General features: G+C 41.9%; 1 protein-coding gene across 4 annotated transcripts in view; it reads right to left on the bottom strand.

The window, feature by feature from the left end:
* GLMN (glomulin, FKBP associated protein) overlaps window positions 1–16,514 on the bottom strand; it is a 45,217-nt gene that overhangs the window by 23,412 nt on the left and 5,291 nt on the right. For all 4 annotated transcript variants that reach the window (XM_036349402.1, XM_036349400.1, XM_036349401.1 and 1 more), the window contains exons 4-8: window positions 15,217–15,333; window positions 14,003–14,111; window positions 12,694–12,934; window positions 10,812–10,914; window positions 1,651–1,838 (exon numbers count right to left, since the gene is read on the bottom strand). In XM_036349402.1, coding sequence (XP_036205295.1) covers window positions 1,651–1,838; window positions 10,812–10,914; window positions 12,694–12,934; window positions 14,003–14,111; window positions 15,217–15,333 — 758 coding nt within the window. The remainder of the gene's footprint in view (window positions 1–1,650; window positions 1,839–10,811; window positions 10,915–12,693; window positions 12,935–14,002; window positions 14,112–15,216; window positions 15,334–16,514) is intronic.

A 16,514-nucleotide genomic window follows, 5' to 3' on the forward strand; every position in this document is an offset into this window, starting at 1 on the left:
AGTCAGACATCCCTCTGGCAGCCCAGGAGCCCTCGGGGGATGTCCACTTGCCAGCAGGGAGCAGGCCTAAGCTGCACTCGGACATCCTTAGCGCTGCTGAGGAGGCAGGAGAGGCTCCCGCCACTACCACTGTGCTGGCAGCTGGCAGCCTGGCTTGTGGCTGAGCAGAGCTCCCCCTGTGGGAGTGCACTGACCACCAGGGGGCAGCTCCTGCATTAAGCGTCTGCCCCCTGGTGGTCAAGTGTGTGTCATAGTGACCAGTGATTCCCAGTCGCTCTGCTATTAGGGTCAATTTGCATATTACCCTTTTATTAAATAGGATAGAGGCCTGGTGCACGGTGGGGGCCCGCTGGTTTACCCTAAAGGGTGTCCCGGATCAGGATGGGGGTCCCGCTGGGGTGCCTGGCCAGCCTGGGTGAGGGGCTGATGGCCGTTTTCAGGCTGGCCACACTCCCTTCAAAGTGGTGGTCCCCACTGGGGTACCTGGCCAGCCTGGGTGAGGGGCTGAGGGCCGTTTTCAGGCTGCCCACAGCCCCTTCAGGCTGGGAGAGTCCTGCTGGGGTGCCTGGCCAGCCTGGGTGAGAGGCTGATGGCCGTTTTCAGGCTGGCCACGCCGCCCAGCGACCCAAGCTCCCAGCCTCTCCTTTTTTTCTGGGATTTATTTATCTTCTATAATTGAAACTTTGTAGCCTTGAGCGTAGCCCAGGGCCGGCCAGGGCAGGCTTCCTCCATAGCCGGGGGCAACCCAAGCCTCCTGCTCACTCCAGCTCGGTGGCTGCCACCATCTTAGCTGGGTTAATTTGCATACTCACTCCTGACTGGCTTGTGAGTGTGGCTTGTGGGTGTGGCTTGATCATAGTGGAGGGATGGTTAATTTGCATGTTTCTCTTTTATTACATAGGAAGGATAGATAATATATTTTTTAAAAAAATAATTTTGATTAAATTTATGGGAAAAGAAGGAGGTCAACTTAATTATAATAGGAAGATTCAACCTAAATAGGGTGGTAAAAGAAGGCTTTCCTCAGAAAGTGACATTTAAGGATAAAAATGGTCCTAAGCATACACAAAGGCCCTACAGCAGGAAGGTTCATGACACATACAAACAATAAACCAGAAGGTCTGTTACTGGAGCGTAGTAAACAAGAAGTTGCTGGGGGATGAATCAAAACAATCAAGCAGGAGATCATGCAGAAGCTTGTCTCATGTGAAGGCATTTACTAGTAGACCTTATTCTTAGAGCAGTAAGAAGCCACTGTAGGGTTTTCTTTAGGGTACTGATAAACACCCACTCAGGATTACATCAGTAATCCAGTGAAAAGATGATGCTGATTTAGACTCACCCAGGGGTAACTGGCTAGTTCCCTCCCTTATAGTCCAGGGTGGTCCCAACAGCTTCAAAACCAAGCCCAATTTAACACTTACTCACTCTTGTCCCTGTCAGTCCCTTATGTCTATTTCAACACCACCCCCACCCCCTTTTCACTACTTGACTACTGGCTTTAACAGATTATAGACAGTATTACTTAAAATAAAGAGAGCTTTTGTTTCTACTTCATTTAAAATATATTAGTACACTAATAAACATATATTGGACATTAGATAAATGATGATATTCCCTTTAGAATACATGAATAAACCAACCTCCTACCTTAAGACCATTGGCAGCTGATCAATGCTGATGCCCTGTACAAATACTAGATATGCCAGGGAAGCCAGAGAGTCTGCTAATTGTTTGTCTTCTTCTTCTTCAAATTCAAGATAATCCCAAGTCTTCTTTTTCTTTCCATGATTAAAAATCATTTTGGGGAAAGGGTACCCAATTGCTGATAAAAAACCCTGTGAAAAGGATAAAAAAGGAAGCTATAGTAAACAGACTCTAGGGTGCGCCTCCATATTCACATGCTGTATAATCACTTCCCCTTGAGTTGCTTTTAACCAAAAGAACATGGCATGCCTCCCCATGATTAGTTTATGTTATATGGCAGAAGTGAAGGAATTTTTGCAGATGCAATTAAGGCCCCCAGTCCATTGATTTTGAGGTGCTGAAAAGGGAGACTATTCTTGTGGGCATGACTTAATCAGCTAGAAGGTTTAAAAACAGAGTCCAGGCTCTCCTTGAGTCAGAAACCCACCACTGCTGGCTTTAACGAACTAAGCTGCTATGTTATGAGAGGGCCTATGGAGAAGGCTGTGTGACTAGGAACTACTGGCAGCTGCTAGGGCTGGAAGTAATCCCTGGCCAAGAGCCAGCAAGAAAATGGGGGCCTCAATCCTATAGTTTCAAGAAAGTAAATTTTGCCAACAATCTGAAAGAACTGAGCAGGAAGATGAAAAAGTTCTGGAGACGGATGGTGGTGATGGTTGCACAGCAATGTGAATCTACTTAATGCCACTAAACTGTATACCCAAAAATAGTTAAAACAGTAATTTTATGTTATGTATATTTTATCACAATTTTTTAAGTGCTTCAGAGATTTTTGCAAACAATCTGGAAATGTGAGACATACAACTATCATAAAACGACAATTAATGACTCAGATGAAGAATACTCTAGAACCACTGACCACTGTCTACCTAGATAGAGTGAGCAAGAGGAATACTGCTCAGTGGAAGCAAAGGTTGAGGAAACATTGCTGATTATTTCAGGTTCCAAGGGCTGTTGTGTCATAAGAGAAAGAGAAGCATTTCTGCATGAGTGGCTAGGATTACAGTTTTATATTATTATTATTATTATTAAGGAGGGAAAGATAGAGAAAAAGAGACTCAGAAAGTATAACGTCACTCCTATGCCTCTTACACTATTTCTACTTTTGATATACCAGAAAGCAGCCGACCTTCAGAATCTACTACTTACTAGCCGTGAGACACTGGGTGAGTTACCTAACCTATTTCCTTATCTAGAAAATGACATAATACCCATGTCAAATATTTACTAAGAAGCTCCACCAAAGAAAGTTAAGGTCACAATAAATTATTAATAGAAGTCAAAAGGGAATGACAAAAACAGCTAAATCAGAAGTGGTCCTTGGCCACGTATTCACCTATTTATTCAATAAATGCTTGAGTACCAGACATGGGACCAGACATAGTTGGGAATTATAAAGCCAAATAAATATTTTCCAGCCTTCAGGGAGTTAAAATCTGCTGATCCCAGATGGCTCTATAAGTCATTACAAAACACAAAAAGGAAGCATGGAAAATCATCCTCTGTCATACAGTCTATTATTCAGCTACCAGATGCTAAATATGTATATACTAGAGGCCCAGTGCACGAATTTGTGCATGGGTAGGGTCCGGCTGGCCTGGCCCCAATTAGCGGATCAGAGCCAGACCTGTCTGGAGGAGAAGATGGCAGGAGGTTGGCCAGCTGGCTGCCCCGATCCGGGCCCAATCAGGACCGAGTCAGCTGGGGGGAGGGGCCACAGGCGATTGGCCAGCGGGCCCCTACCCTGAATAGGGTAGGGGGGCCCATCGGGGGTCAGTGTCTGGGGGAGGGACTGTGGGAGGTTGGTCGGTCAGCCCCACCCCCAATTGGTATGGTGCGGGAGGCGGTCAGGGGCAGAGCTGGTTCAGAGGAGGGGCCACGGGCCGATCAGGGTGGTGGGGGCTGATCGGGGGTGGGGCCAGCCATGAGGAGGGGTTGCAGGCAGTGGGCAGGAGCAGGGCGGCTGGGGGGAGGAGCTGTGGGCCGACTGGGTGGTAGGGGCCCATTGGGGGCAGGGCTGGGGGGGAGGGGCTGCAGGAGGTTGGTCAGCCGGCCCTGCCCCCTATTGGGGGGGCAATAAGGAGCGTGGCCAGTCATGGGGAAGGGCCATGGGGGGGGCGGTTGGCTGGCTGCCCCACCCTCGATCGGGTTGGAGAGGCTGATCAGGGACAGGGCCATCCAGAGGGGCAGCAGAGAGGCCGTGGGAGGTTGGCCGGCTGGCCCCACCCCGATTGGGCTGGTTCACTGGCCACAGTGGGTGTCATAGTGACGGGTCGTTCTGGTCATTATGGAGTTCTGGTCACTGGCTTTTTTTATATATAGATACTAGAGGCCTGATGCACAAAATTCGGGCACGGGTAGTGTCCCTAGGCCTGGCTGGCGATCAGGGCCTTCTGGCTGCCAGCTGGGGCTTTCCTTCATTCCGCACCGCCCCCTGGTGGTCAGCGCCCATCTTGGCAAGCGATCGAACTCCTGGTCTCCCAGTCAAACTCCTGAGGGGACACTCTGCATATTAGCCTTTTATATATATAGGTAGATACTGCTGTATTGATTTTCAAAGCCATACTTTCTTGTTATAGCTATAACATAAAAAGTTTCCTATGTTCAGATTTCAAATGTCCTCCAAATCATGAAGCTCCATTTCTTCATTCAGCCGATGCTACACATGGTTTTCCCTGGAGTATGGTTAGCCTCTTTGAAAATCATCATATGTGACCAGATTCTATGTGCTGCTCTGGATATTGGGGGTCCACCTGTGTCCAAATCAGGGCCTTCACTACCTATCCACACACTGTCTGACAGTCTTTCTCATCCCAGGACATACCTGCCATCTACAATTTTTCATGTCAGCTTCTGAAATTTCAGAAATGTTCCTATGCCACAGTCCTTGGGACATTCAAGCAGTTCTATATCAAAATAACTTGTGCCATGAGCCCTAGCTGTTTTGCTCAGTGAATAGAGCATTGGCCTGCAGACTGAAGTGTCCCAGGTTCAATTCCTGGTCAAGGGCACTTGCCCAGGTTGCGGGCTCGATCCCCAGTAGGGGGTGTGCAGGAGGCAGCCGATCAATGATTCTCTCTCATCATTGATGTTTCTATCGCTCTCTCCCTCTCCTCTCATCTCTTAAATCAATAAAAATATATTTTAAAAAAATTTGTACCAAAGGAGGGATGGCTGAGACCATCAACCTCAGGCATGCCACACTTAGCTGAGCATAGAACAGAAGGTATCTCCTCACTTCATCTCTTATCCTGACTTCACCTTCTTTCCACTGTGATCTGAGGAACTCTCCCACACCCCTCAACCTCTGCACAGGATGCTTGCTCTATCTCACTGATTTAATTGAACCTGACTGATCTTTGGTGGGAGCTGCTCATACCTTACATCACACAGCTATGAAGGTAGCAATGGAGAAGGGTGGTATGGGTAAACGCTTAGTATTATTTTGGTTTCTCCAGTACTCTCAAGGAAAAGCATATTTTTCCTGAGGCAGATACCATACTGCCCTTTATCTGTCCTTATCTCTGTCACATGCTGACTTCCTGGTCATTTCTCAACATTTATTGGAAATTTTGGTACCTGCTCACAATCTTTCTCTATCCAATTCCTGCTAGGATTCTGGGAAAGTTGAATGTTCATGCAGATAACTCTTCTAATAGGCCAGCCTCATGGTTCTTGATTTCTAAATTTAGTGACCTTAACTTCTAATCCATTTGGGCACCTAAATCCATCCTGACACCCACAGCAACCATTTCCGGTCTGGGCTGGGGGCTGTATTTTGCACTATGGGGTCTTGGCCGCGTAGGCTGCAATTTGGTGGGGTATCGCTCGGGGTGGTGGCGGGGTGTGTGTCCCACTTGGGGGAAGCTGAGTGTTGGTTTGTTGGGGCCAGGTCCATGGTGCTATTTATTTTTAAATGGCCAGTGTGCGTCATGGCAGCTCCTGATTTGAAAGTCTGCCCCCTGGTGGTCAGTGTGCATTCCCTGGTTGGAGGGAAGGATGGAAACTTAGCCTTTTATACATATAGACTAGTGGCCCAGTGCACGGAATTCATGCACCCGGGGGGGAGGGGGCGGTTCCCTCAGCCAAGCCTGCACCCTCTCCAATTAGGGACCCTTGTGGGATCGGGCCTAAACCGGCGGTCAGACATCCATCTCACAATCTGGGACCGCTGGCTCCTAACCAGTCACCTGCCTGCCTGCCTGATCACCCCTAACTGCCTCTTCCTGCCGGCGTGATTGCCCCTAACCCCTCTGCCTGCCTGCCTGATTGCCCCTACCCTCTCTGCCTGCCTGATTGCCCCTAACTGCCCTCTCCTGCTGGCCTGATTGTCCCTAACTGCCTCTGCCTGCCTGATCACCCCCAACTGCTCTCCCCTGCCAACCTGATCTCACCCCCAACTGCTCTGCCCTACTGGCCTGATCGCCCCTAACTGCCTTTGCCTTGGCCCTTACCACCATGGCTTTGTCCAGAAGGAAGTCGGACATCTGGAAAATGGCCGGTCGACTCAGTTTAATTAGCATATTACCCTTTTATTAGTATAGATATCCAATGGATGCTCTTCAACTCTTACTTCACAGGCTCCTTCTGTGCACTTAACAGTATCAAGTACTTTCTTCCCGAAATCCTGCTACCCCAGTTTCTGTAATATTTCTATCACCTTTTCCACTCTCCTTCCTTGGTCCCTTTCGTGGTCTCATCTTAGCTGGTACTCTGCAGGGTTCAGTCCTGAACCCTTTTCTCTTTTTTCACAATGATTTACCCCTTTAGGTGATCTCATCTATTCTTTAAAAAAAAATTTTAATAATGTATTTATTTAATGTAATATGTTCTTTTTTTAAAATCTCATCTACTCTTAATAAAAATTTACTCCTTAAAAATCTGCTCTCTCTGGGAATCAGATATAGATTAAGAAATTATTATTAATCTTGTTAGGTGTCATAACAACACTGGTTATGTTTTTTAAAAAGTTCTTACCAATTAGAGACACATACTTAAAGACTCATGGATAAATTATATATCTAGGACTTGCTATAAAATACTACAACAAAATAAAGAGAGGAGATAAAACAAGATTGGCAAGATGTTTGAGAATAATTGTTAAAAGCTGGATGATGGGTATGTGAGGGTACTTTATACTGTTCTCTCTAATTTCTGAATTTTTTTATAATTTCTTTAATTAAAAAAAATGTTTTTAAAGCACAAAATTCTCTTGGATCCTTGCTCTGTATTTTCTATTTCAATTATTGACAGCTTCACCTGCCCCGTTTCCCAAGCAAAAATCTTACCATGACTCAACCTTTTTACTATTCTTCTAAATTGAATCACTGACCAAATTTCATTTATTTTACCTACTCTTAGGTTCTCAAATCTGCCTGCTCTTGTTCATCTCCACCATTTCCATACTCAGGCTCTCATCATTCTTACACAACTCCAAATAGACACCTAACTTCCAATCTTATCTCAGTTAAGTCCATCCTCCACTAAAGTGATGAATACAAAACACAATTTAATTACATCATTCCCAGGCTTAATAACCTTTAACTGTTTCCAACTTCCACAGCCATCTCTTAAAATTGGGTACATACATATATGATGGTTTTTATACTGCATCCAGGAGATTACACTGTACTCTAGCATGGGCAACAATGAAGAGGCTCCATACTCTTATGTGCTCCTGGGAAAATCCCTCCCCCCCCCCTCCTCACTACTCAATCTCCTCACTACTATCCTGACACCAGCATTCACCCCACTAAAGGATGCATCCCTATTTATATCAGTCACCAAATCATATCAGTCATCAAATCATTGCTCATCCTCAGAATCTAGTTACCCTAAAATTTTGGCATCTCTTCTTCTGACTTTTTCTCTTAAGCCCTCTCAAATTCCTAAAATTTCAGATATCCTTTAATTATGGCCTGTGGAACTCACTATCATTAGCAAAATTCATTCTTCTATAAATGATCTCTCACCTCCTTTGCTCTAAATGAAATCTAGTTCTCTGAAAACACCTGTTTTCTCTGCAATGCTCTCAAAGGGTTATTTTTTTCATCCACATTCGTTGTACCACTGAGCCTAAAATCAAAATATCTGTTCTATTGCTGCTTCTAAACCAGGGGTGGGCAACCCCTGGCACGCGTGCCAAACATGGCACACCAATAACTTTTGCTGGCACGCAAAACCCTCGCTTATAATCTTCCATTTACAATTTTTTTCTTAATAGCGACTTTTTCATTTTCAGATAAATTCAGTGTAGGTGCATCTTAGATAAATAATTTTACATAACAAGTTACCTTAAAGACCATAGACATGGATTGATGAGAGAGGGGAAGAGCAATTTCTATGCCTCTGCCTTAACTCTCCCTGCCTTCCTAGATCCGACCAGTGTTTTGGTTTCATCCAGAAACGCTTGTGAATCTTTGTTTTCAGTGATGAATTTTGTTAAGTCTCGTAATAGGAGTAGCCTGACAGATGAAAGTAGTAGCTCGTGCATATCTCTGAAGGTCACGAAATATAAACCTGATGTAAAATCTCTGTCATCAGTGATGCAGCAGCAAAAGTCCCACTGATAATATCAAACAGAGTCATAAAGTTTTCTGTCGGACTATCAGTGTACATGTATACATTAAAAAATAAATGTATTTTTCATCATCATATACTGTGTTTTTGTCGCGCGAATGAATTTTATTATTTCTTCAAAGTTCTTCACATATGTACACCTTAAGAGATATCAAGTAGGCGTAACATGTTCTCGAAAAATTAGGGTTGGCACGCAGAAGAATTTTGAGTCAGAGATTTTGCTGGTTTTGGCACGCACTCACAAAAAGGTTGCCCACCCCTGTTCTAGACCATTCTCTCTCCTCTCTAAAATTCCCTCAGCTCTGAAACTCACTGTATATGAATATATCACCTCTACTCTTCTTTGTTGCAGTCACCAGCAGACCCAAACGTCACTCCATTAACTGGCTTTCTGACATGGCTTACGTGTACAACCAAAGAGCTTCTAACACCCTGAACCTCAGGTACTTTACTTTTTCTAGTCCAGTGATCTTGGTTTCCATCCTAGCCTTACAATACTCACTCCCATGGTCATATCCGGACGTTATTATTAGTAAATAACCTTTCCAAAATATTAATTTCAAGCATCCTGTTGTTTAACCACTGATATTTTCAAGCTCAGTCCTTTTATTAACCTAAGTCCAACATCTTGTGAACTTACAATTTAGTGATCCTATCATCTTTTCACTGTCTCTCACTTTTAGTTTGTCCTAGCTCCCCTACTTTGCTTAAATCCTTTGCACACATGCTCAATGTTCTTGCCTCTCCTTGATTTGTACAGCTCAATAGTTCTCAATACCCCGAACTAATTAAATCCAACTTTCCTCCTACACTGCACCTGTATTTGTGCAGATGAACATGGTAAAGAAAATTAACAGCCACAATGAAAGCTCTAACTTGAAATTCATGACTCTATCTCAAGTACATATTTTTCTATAATTCAGATTAGTTCCCTAATACAGAATCCCAGAACATTTTTAAATACTGTTTATGCATAAAGACAAGTTGCTTTTAAAATAAAATTTACTGTCCCGCTGGGTGTGGCTCAGCGGTTGAGTGTCGACCCAGGAACCAAGAGGTCACCAGTTCGATTCCCGGTCAGGGCATATACCAGGGTTGCGGGCTCAATCCCCAGTATGGGGCGTGCAGGAGGCAGCCAATCAATGATTCTCTCTCATCATTGATGTTTCTATCTCTCTCTCCTCCCTTCCTCTCTGAAATCAATAAAAATATATTAAAATAAAACTTACTTATTTCTCTAGTTATTTTGAAAATATTTATCATGAGCCTTAAAAGTGAGGATATTCTTTGGCATAGAAGTTCCACTTCTAGGAATTCATTTTAATAATTAACGAGATATGTAAAAAAGCCACACCCCCCAAAAAATATGCAAAGATTCTTATCACAGGCTTAGTTACAAAAAGAAAGTTGGACTATTTTATTTCAATATATTTTTATTGATTTCACAGAGGAAAGGGAGAGAAAGAGAGACAGAAACATCAATGATGAGAGAGAATCATCGATCAGCTGCCTCCTGCATGCCCCCTATGGGGATTGAGCCCATAACCTGGGCATGTGACCTGACTGGGAATCAAACTGTGACCTCTGGGTTCATAGGTTGACGCCCAACCACTCAGCCATGCCTGCTGGGCTGGATTATTTTATAATAACGAAAAAAATTTCAAAAATCTACGTGTTGTACTACATGGCCCAGGTTAAATACGTTATGCTAAATTCATACCATGGAATACTATTAAACCAATGGGAAAATAATCATAATATGCTAAAAGAAACAAAGTAATTACAAAAGAGTACATACATATGATAGAATTTTTGAAAAAATTATATATTATTTAAGTGTTCATTTGTTTATACTATAAAAACCAAAAAAAAGTCTGGAAGGTATTAATCTATATCTATATTAATAAAAGGGTAATATGCTAATTAGACCGGATGTCTTCCAGAATCCTTCCAGACAAAGCCAAGATGGCAGGGGCTAAGGCAGGGGTGGTTAGGGGCAATCAGGCCAGCAGGGGAGAGCAGTCAGGGGCGATCAGGCCAGCTGGGGAGAGCAGTTAGGGATGATCAGGCCGGCAGGGGAGAGCAGCTAGGGGCAATCAGGCTGGCAGGGGAACAGTGAGTGGTATCAGGCAGGCAGGCAGAGGGGTTAGGGGCAATCAGGCAGGCTAGCAGTTGAGCGGTTAGGAGCAGCGGTCCCGGATTGTGAGAGGGATGTCTGACTGCCGGTTTATATCCCCTGAGGAGTCCCAGGTTGGAGAGGGTGCAGGCCGAGCTGAGGGACCTCTCATCCCACCCCCCCACCCCCACCCCGCATGAATTTCGTGCACCGGGCCTCTAGTTATTTATATTTGGGTAATGACATTAATGTTATTTATTTTCTTTTTGTTTACCTGTGTTCCACAAAAAAATACATATTACTAATAAATATATTAACTTACATGCTCAGGTAAGGTACATGAGTATACAGCAGGATGACATTCTAGATTACAGAATATTTTATAACAGATTAATTTAGCTGTACTTACTATTATTTCAGATGCAAAAGACCTTAAAGGATCATTTTCAGCTTCTTCAGACTGCTCAAGGAATTGTGCTGTCAGCAAAGGGCATTTCAAGCTTTTGAAACAACTAAGGTATAAGAAATGGGTAACTATGAATATAACACTTCCTAAGTATAAAATACCTAGTTTGATAAACATATCTAAGTTAATTTAACATGAAAAAATAACATAAGCACCAACAACTCAATGACTTGTCAAACTGGTGAGGAAAGATCCTTCTTTCTAGTAATGGGAAGAGCATGAGAACACCAGACTCAATGTGGTAGGATTCAGTTTTGTGTCTGGACCATACCAATGGATACTGAATGTTTGTCTGAGGACCAATGCTAGTCCATGATGTAGTTTTTGTTAGCTCAAGGGAAAATGAGGACAATGTAGTAATGTTTCATAAAGCTGTATTTATTTAAAAAACCAAACTATTCTGTGATATAGCCTTTCCTATTTTTTTAGTTAAGATACCTTTTCTCTCATGAAATAATGGGTTTCATAAATAGTAAATACATTTTAATGTCCTAACCTGACAGAGTAGAAAGCTAACAGTAGTTTTAGTCTCTTAAATTTTAAAAATAAAATTATTGGTCCATGTAATTCAATAATCTAGTTCAGCACTGTCCAACAGAAATAGAATGCAAGCCTCATATATAATTTAAAATATTTCAGCAGTCAATTAAAAAAATAGTAAGAAACAAGAGAAATTAATTTTAATAATTTATCTCATTAACCAAATATATCTGAAATATTATCATTTCAACATGCTATCAGTATAAAAATTATTGAGGTATTTTAGTATTTTTTTATAACATGTATTTGAAATCCAAGCGTATTTTACACTTACAGCACATCATAATTTGGACTAGCCATATGTCAAGTACTTGAAAGCCATATTGAACCGTGCATCATCCCATATAATAAAGAGCTAATATGCAAATGGTCATCACGCCCTCACGCCTTAATGGCTCAGACACTCAACACTGGGGAGAGAGGAATAGGGATCAGCCAGGCTGCAGCCCAGGAGAGGGACAAGCCACACACCCCGTGGTCCCAGGTGCCAGTGGCTGCACCTGCACCTGCAGCCCGGGAGAGGTACAAGCTGCCTGCCTCATGGTCCCGGGCGCCAGCAGCTGTGCCTGTGGCCTGGGAGAGGGACAAGCCACCTGCCTCGCAGTCCCTGGCGCCAGCACATGCACCTGCGGCCCAGGAGAGGGAAAAGCCACCTGCCCCGTGGCCCCAGGTGCCAGTGCCTGTGGCCTGGGCAAAGCCGCCCGCCCACAGTCCCCTGAGGCTGTGGCCGGGGTGAAGCTGGCCTGGGTCCTGGGTGCCTGCAGCTGGCCAGGGGGAGGGAATCCCGGGTCCCAGGTACAGGGCGAGGCAGAGGCAGTTAGGGGCAATCAGACCAGGAGAGGAGCAGTAGGGCCGATCAGGCAGGTAGACAGAGGTGGTTAGGGGCAATCATGCAGGCAGGCAGAGGGGTTAGAGGCGATCAGGCAGGCAGGCGAGCAGTTAGGAGCCAGTGGTCCCAGATTGCGAGAGGCAGTTGGGCATCCCCCAAGGGGTCCCAGATTGGAGAGAGTGCAGGCCGGGCTGAGGGACCCTCCGCCACCCCTGTTACTCTGATGAGTAAAAGCAGTTTATAAAATATAAAGCAAACAAAATAAATGGATTTTGGTTTTTAATTTTAAAAAATAACAATGCCTCATTAAATGCCCATGTTATAGCAACTGAACCCTATATTCTTTGAAAATTCAAATTTTGAAACTAGATTTATATTTTCATTGCAAATAAAACAAAGAAATGTAAGATAACTGAACTAAAGTCCATTGTGAAATGTTCTTAGAAATATACTTACAATTTCAGTAATTCATCCTTTAACCTTTGATTTTCTAGTGAGTTTTCTTTGTCATCAGTGGCTTCTTTCACAAAAGGCTTTGTGAACTCAATTAAGGCCTTGCAACACCGACAAAGGCCATAGTCATCTGTTTGTATTTGTTCTTTTGAGTACGGAACAGGAAGAAGAGATAGCTGACTCCAAATGGTAGACAATGCTAATCCAACTGAATATGACTTGTTGCTATGAAGTTTCTGTATCACTAAAACAGAGACCAAGTTGTTACTTGAGGCAACCTCATCAAGCACCCTGAACACGGGACAAATACAGTTAATGTAGAATTATAAAACTTTTTTTCATATTTTACAAATCTGGAATCAGGATGACATGATAGCTTAATTGGCAGTGTTTTTATTCCCTTTCTTAGTGGTGCATAAAATAATGGAGCATTTTACAATTATGGCACTTTACAATAGATGCCATGAAATTTTATTTAGGTATGTTTACAACAGGTTACATACTTAAGATGGAAACACTTTTTCCCATATATTTTGGCATTGTAAGTATAAAATAAGTGAAAGTGTCTTGTAAACTATAAGACACTGTAAAAATAGGAAACTGAATATTTCTAGAATACTGAATGTTTCAAATGGTATAAAGCTGCTAGGCATTCACATTTAAAACAAATTTACTCTAATTTCTAATTCTGGGCCCCTCTATCAGACTCTGAAATTACATGCAGGTCATAAAATTAAAAAGCAGCCTGTTTCCAGGCATAAATTCTGCCTGCCTTTGCCAAGATCCCTTACTTACCAATATTGTTATGGAACTTAGCCATGAAGCCTTTTCTTTCCACACCTGTTGTTTCATTCTTCATAGTAGTACTCTTGCTGTTCTCAACCCTAACCTCCCAATACCGAGAGTGAGTAATGCCCTGCCTGATATTGTTCTTAACCAACATACTATCACAACACTGTTAGGCTGAGCACTGCAGATGCCACAGAGGCAATCTTCTAAATGTGCTTACAGAAAAAATTGTAGAATGTAATTTGCAGATAGGAAGGTTAGACAAAAAGCTTTAAGTTACAACATAGTACATGAAAACCAGCATGCCTGTCAACAAAATATTTACTGGGTACCCATTCTGAGTCAGGTATTGTTATCTTTCTATGAGCAGTTGGATTCCACTTGGCATTGCTATGACTAGTTTAAGCAGAGTATTCAATAATTAGCCATAAACTTTACTTTGGTATACTGTTAACATTTTGGAGTAACATCAAGGTGCTTACACAGAAAATAAAAAGCACTTAGATATCAAAATACTCATTACCTGTTTGTAATGGCTGAAGTAAAAGAAGAATAATTTGGGATATCTGTTTTCCAGAGGGCTCTTCAATCAGTTCAAGCAAACCCAACAATAATTCCTTTGGATTACATAACTACAAAAATATTCACAATTGAACCTGTTTAATACAAGTTGTATTTAAAGCCACATGATTACTATTTTTAAAAGAAGGCATATACTGAGAAAATATAATTACTTTTTGCTTAATAGTAAAACACCTCATACATTTGTTAAAAAAATTTAACAGAAAACCGAATCTGTGATTGTCAAATCAATGTAAAACAAGAAGTCAAAAGTTAAAGGGTCTATAAATAGACAACTACATTTTTGAGACTTAAATTCCTGGCCAAAGGAAAAGGTAAAGGAATGTGAAGGGAGTCTGATCACCAGAGCTGTTTCCTTTGAGCTTTGCCTGTCTACTCTGAAGGTGCCTCCAGAGCTCCCAGCGGGTGGATCTTTTTTATCTCACATTGTCATGTTATTTAAATAAACGCAGTCTCTTTTGTCCTTTCTGAGCATGGCTGTGTCTTATGACCTCACTTGCTTTGTGTTTTAAAGAGCCTTTTTAGTTAATAACTTAATATGTAGATGGAGTTCCCTCTTTCCAGGTATATATTTTTATTTATTTGCACTGATGTCTAAGTTGAGTCTTATAATGTCATTTTTCTCAGAATTTATCTTTCTTGATCATCAGTTTTTACTTATAATTCCAAACCTTTTGTCAAGAGCTGCTTTCTAAAGTTGTCAGTCACAACTAATCTACTCCCTATTCCTATTATTTTCACTGTGACTGGGTTTTTCATGTACTTTTAGGGAACATATCACAGAGCAGAGAGCACTGAAATGTGAATCTAGTTCCAATGTTGCCAAAAGATCAGTGTGGCCGTGAAGTACCTTTGAGTTCCACATCTATACAATAAATTACTTATTAAAAATAGAGCTTCTTAGGTCTCTTCTTGGAGATTCTACATTAGTGGGTCTGAGATGAGGTTAGACAATTCTTATATCCAGAAAATTTGGGGAAACTGAAATGGACCTGTCCATCCAATCAATAAGGTTGCACCTTTCTTCAGAGTTCCCTCCTGCATTTTCATCAACTAAAAGCTTTCTCACCAAAAACAAAACAGGTATTAAACAGTAAATAAAATTATAAAATACTGATGCATATTGTGACAGAAAATCTAGTTTTGTTAACTTACCTTTACCAACAAATCAAGCATCAAAAAATATTTTCTTTTATCATCTTCCTTATTATTCCATAAAAGGCATCGAACAACAGGACCAATAAGATTCCAGCCCATATTCTTGATGATGACCTGTAATAACATTTTCAAAGTAAAACAAATACTGCCATCTACAGGATGCTCAGAGTGAACTTTCTTTGGCTCAGTGAATAAAGTGTTAGCCTGCAGACTGAAGGTCCAAGGTTCGATTCCAGTCAAGGGCTCATGCCCAGGTTGCAGGCTCAATCCTCAGTGGGGGACATGCAGGAGGCACCTGATTGATGATTCTCTCTCTCTCTCTCATTGATGTTTCTGTCTCTCTCCCTCCCTCTCCCTTCCTCTCTGAAATCAATAAAAATGTATTTAAAAAAAAAAAAAAAACTTTCATAACTTGGAGTTTAGAATTTCCTCTAAGTAGAAAAGATGAAGCAAGCAGATCCTACATTTCACCACTGAATTCCTAGGGTTGGCTACTAACAGATAATCAATATTTTAAAACTTTCACTGAGAAAAGGCAGACTAACTTTTAATCAGGTAAGTTGGTTTTTCCCAAGATTTAAATAAGTCCTCTATTTCCAACAATTGAATTCATTAGCTTAATATGAGCAAGTACTTAATTTTCATGGAGAATTTTACTCCCTTACCACAAAGAAATCTAGCCAATGATCACAAACCTTTTAAAGTTCCCTGGACAATCTCTAAATATATTATAATCATGTAACTTATGTAAAAGGAGAGGGTGCCATTTCATTAATTTTCTCTCCTACATACACAGTGCTTCTATTTTTAAAGATATTTCAGAATGCTTACCACACAAGTACAAGTTTATCTTTATAATTAGTGGTTCACATTCATTATCAAAATCACTGAGTTCCAAAACTATCAACAATATATTCCACTTCTCTGGCCGGCATTCTACTTCAACTCATCAATATTTATCAAGCATGTACTATGTCATGTCCCTAGAATATTCTACGTGCTAGCAATAAAGCAAGGAACACATCAGTTAAGATCTCTCCTCAGTTCACATTCTAGTTCATTTGTAATAAAAAAGAAATATCTAAAAAGAGGACAAATAGGTACAATACCTCCTCTGTCACCCCAACCTTGTAAGGTAATATCATAGCGTACAAGGTATAGCAGGAGAATAGTCACTTCCATCTGGGGAAGGCAAGAGAGGTTTCCCAGAAGAGGCAATGGCTAAGGTAAGACTTGTTAGAGAAACAGAGAAGTCTGTCAGGCCTAAATAGGTGGGAAATACATTAAAGGCTCTG

The sequence above is a fragment of the Myotis myotis genome, unplaced genomic scaffold (genome assembly GCF_014108235.1).
Source record: "Myotis myotis isolate mMyoMyo1 unplaced genomic scaffold, mMyoMyo1.p scaffold_m19_p_2, whole genome shotgun sequence".
NCBI classification, from domain to species: Eukaryota; Metazoa; Chordata; class Mammalia; order Chiroptera; family Vespertilionidae; genus Myotis; species Myotis myotis.